General features: G+C 34.2%; 1 protein-coding gene across 1 annotated transcript; it reads left to right on the top strand.

Annotated features, from left to right (window-relative positions):
- The first annotated feature begins 428 nt into the window (after positions 1-428).
- On the top strand, positions 429-1,982 carry LOC116169131. Its single transcript, XM_031485158.1, has 2 exons — positions 429-1,032; positions 1,088-1,982. The coding sequence occupies exons 1-2, from the start codon at positions 429-431 to the stop codon at positions 1,810-1,812; spliced, it is 1,329 nt and encodes a 442-aa protein (XP_031341018.1). The 3' UTR covers positions 1,813-1,982.
- The last annotated feature ends 490 nt before the right edge of the window (positions 1,983-2,472 follow it).

Below are 2,472 nucleotides of genomic sequence, written 5' to 3'. Positions count from 1 at the left end.
TTGCTATCCACATCTGGTAAAACCGGAAGTGAAACCATCATGATAATATTTTCTTTAGATAGATCATGAAAATGTATGTTGGTATGCAAATTTTCAGATTTAAATTATTAATGGGGAATACTTTTAGGTAACGGTTTGCCTGTATATTACCACACCACATAATAGTAGCACGCAATACATGCGACTATTTGGATTGTTCAAAACCGCTCGCTGACCACCCCAGGTTGGCACTTTGGCACTGTATCTATACTCGGAATTTTACAGTCTTGTAATGACGTCATTTTTGTCTATCCTTGTTTAACTAATGTAAAATGACAATGACAAAAAATTTTGCCGAAATGTTGTTGTTGTCGTGGCTAAATTTTACCTGAAATGCTTGTCAAGTGATTGTCAGTTTTGAAGTTTTGAAAACGCCAAAGCGTCAAAACATGCCGCAAAAAATTCTAAATGTGTTGGCTTTCTTTCAAATTGAACAGGAACAAGTTCGGAATGGCATACCACTAGACATCAACAATGTTATACAGCGAACTGCACAAGCAACGAAAGTCAGCCCAACAACCATTTCAAATTTGAGAAAAAATGGTGTAAAATCCGACAAAGATTACGCATCTAATGTCTCTACCAAGCAAAAGATTAACAAGACGAAAATCACAGAATATTTGAAGAATAAAATTCGGGATACAATCTATTATATGTACTCCCAAAAGGAATATGTTACACTGGCAACTATTAGACAAAAATTTCTGGAGCAAAACGAATATTTTCAATTTTCCATTGATTCATTGAGAAAGTGGATCAAAAGTATGGGTTTTAAATGGAAGAAGTCCAATAACAGAAAATATCTTATGGATTTACCGGATATTGTCCACAAACGAATAAAATTCTTAAGGGAGTACATTGAAAACAAAAATTTGGGACATGAGGGTTATACTCCGGTTTTTATGGATGAAACCTGGATATTTAGTAAGGGATCATTTCGAAACAGCTGGCAAGATGATACTAAGCACACGGAATCAATTAAACCCAATGAAGGTAAAATAAGATATTATAATACCTTTTCAATATTATTAAAAGAGATATTCTTTAGGTCATCGATACATTATTGTCCACGCTGGGACGAACGATGGCTTTATTGGTGGGGCAAGTTTGATTTTTAAAAGTGGAAAAAAAACAGGGGACTATCATGATAATATGAACAGGGGTAATTTTGAAAATTGGTTCAAGACTCAACTGGTGCCAAATCTTCCTGAAAAATCTTTAATTATTATGGACAACGCAAGCTACCATTCTGGCCTTTTAGAGAAAATTCCCACCAAATCATGGACAAAACAAAGAATGATAGAATGGTTAGGGGAAAAAAATATCGGCTATCCAGAAAAGGCAATGAAGGATCAAATATGGAGCATTGTCAGCGCAAACTGCCCCAAAGAGAAAAAGTACTACCTTGATGAATATGTTAAGCCTTTAGGACATAAAATTTTACGGTTACCGCCATACCACTGCCAATTTAATGCGATTGAAATGGTGTGGTTTCAGTGTAAACGAAAATACGATCAGTACATTGCAAATTTTAAGGGATCAGCACAAGAGGTTTTGGCAACATGGAAAAGGGTTATCGGGGAGATTTCTAGGGATAATTGGGAGAAATACGTAAACCATACGGACAAAGTAATACAAGAGGCTTGGGGAGCAGTACAAGTTTGTGATGCTTCTGACATCCCACCTCTTGTTATCACTACAGACGCAGATGACGACCTTACTGACGACGAATACTTTGATTTTGACTCTGACGATACGGACGAGGGCGACTAATTTTCTTCTAATACTGTGACCATTACAATCGCAATAAATTGGCATTGGTATATTTTTGTTTTACGATTTTGATTTTCCAACTATTCATCAAGGTAGTGCAATTTTTTCTTGTGTAGATGTGGTTTCGATAGTGGTTCTTTGAATTTTTATGTACTCCTCTGCTAATTATTTTTTGGGTCTTTTCGGGAGTATTGATTCCTAAATAATATTCTGTGATTTTCGTTTTGTTAATCTTTATTTATTTAAAAACAAAAATATGTTAATATTACTTATATGTTAGTTGAGCAAGTTATTAAAATAATTAGTGAGTAAATGACCTTTTTTGAAATACTAACATTTTATCCATCGCGGTTTCGCTCGCAAAAAATATGAACTATTCGCATTTTTTAACATGTTAAAAATTTATTTTCGATATCTTCAGTCGTTTAGGCTGTGCGTTGATATCTCAGTCAGTCAGTCAGTTAATTAGGACTTCTTCTTTTATTAAGACCTATAGATTTCTTGTGGAAATTGACTTAATTATTATCAAAAAATGCTAAAATATTATGTACACCACTGTATAGTAAAAGTCATACAGGTAATTAGACACCAGTAGTCAGTTACTTAGCAACAAATAAATTTAATAGGACATACGTTTTTTCCCACGAAAATGACGTCATT

This window comes from Photinus pyralis, unplaced genomic scaffold (assembly GCF_008802855.1).
Source record: "Photinus pyralis isolate 1611_PpyrPB1 unplaced genomic scaffold, Ppyr1.3 Ppyr1.4_LG4, whole genome shotgun sequence".
NCBI lineage: Eukaryota > Metazoa > Arthropoda > Insecta > Coleoptera > Lampyridae > Photinus > Photinus pyralis.
Note: the sequence above shows the minus strand (reverse complement) of the source record. Positions and strands in the feature narration are given on the sequence as shown.

What these genes read in the sequence shown, in the direction of transcription:
- LOC116169131 (XM_031485158.1), top strand. Translation starts at nt 429, where the DNA reads ATGCCGCAAAAAATTCTAAATGTGTTGGCTTTCTTTCAAATTGAACAG. An exon ending in ATCAATTAAACCCAATGAAG is followed by an intron (nt 1,033 to 1,087) that starts GTAAAATAAGAT and finishes GATATTCTTTAG; the next exon opens with GTCATCGATACATTATTGTC.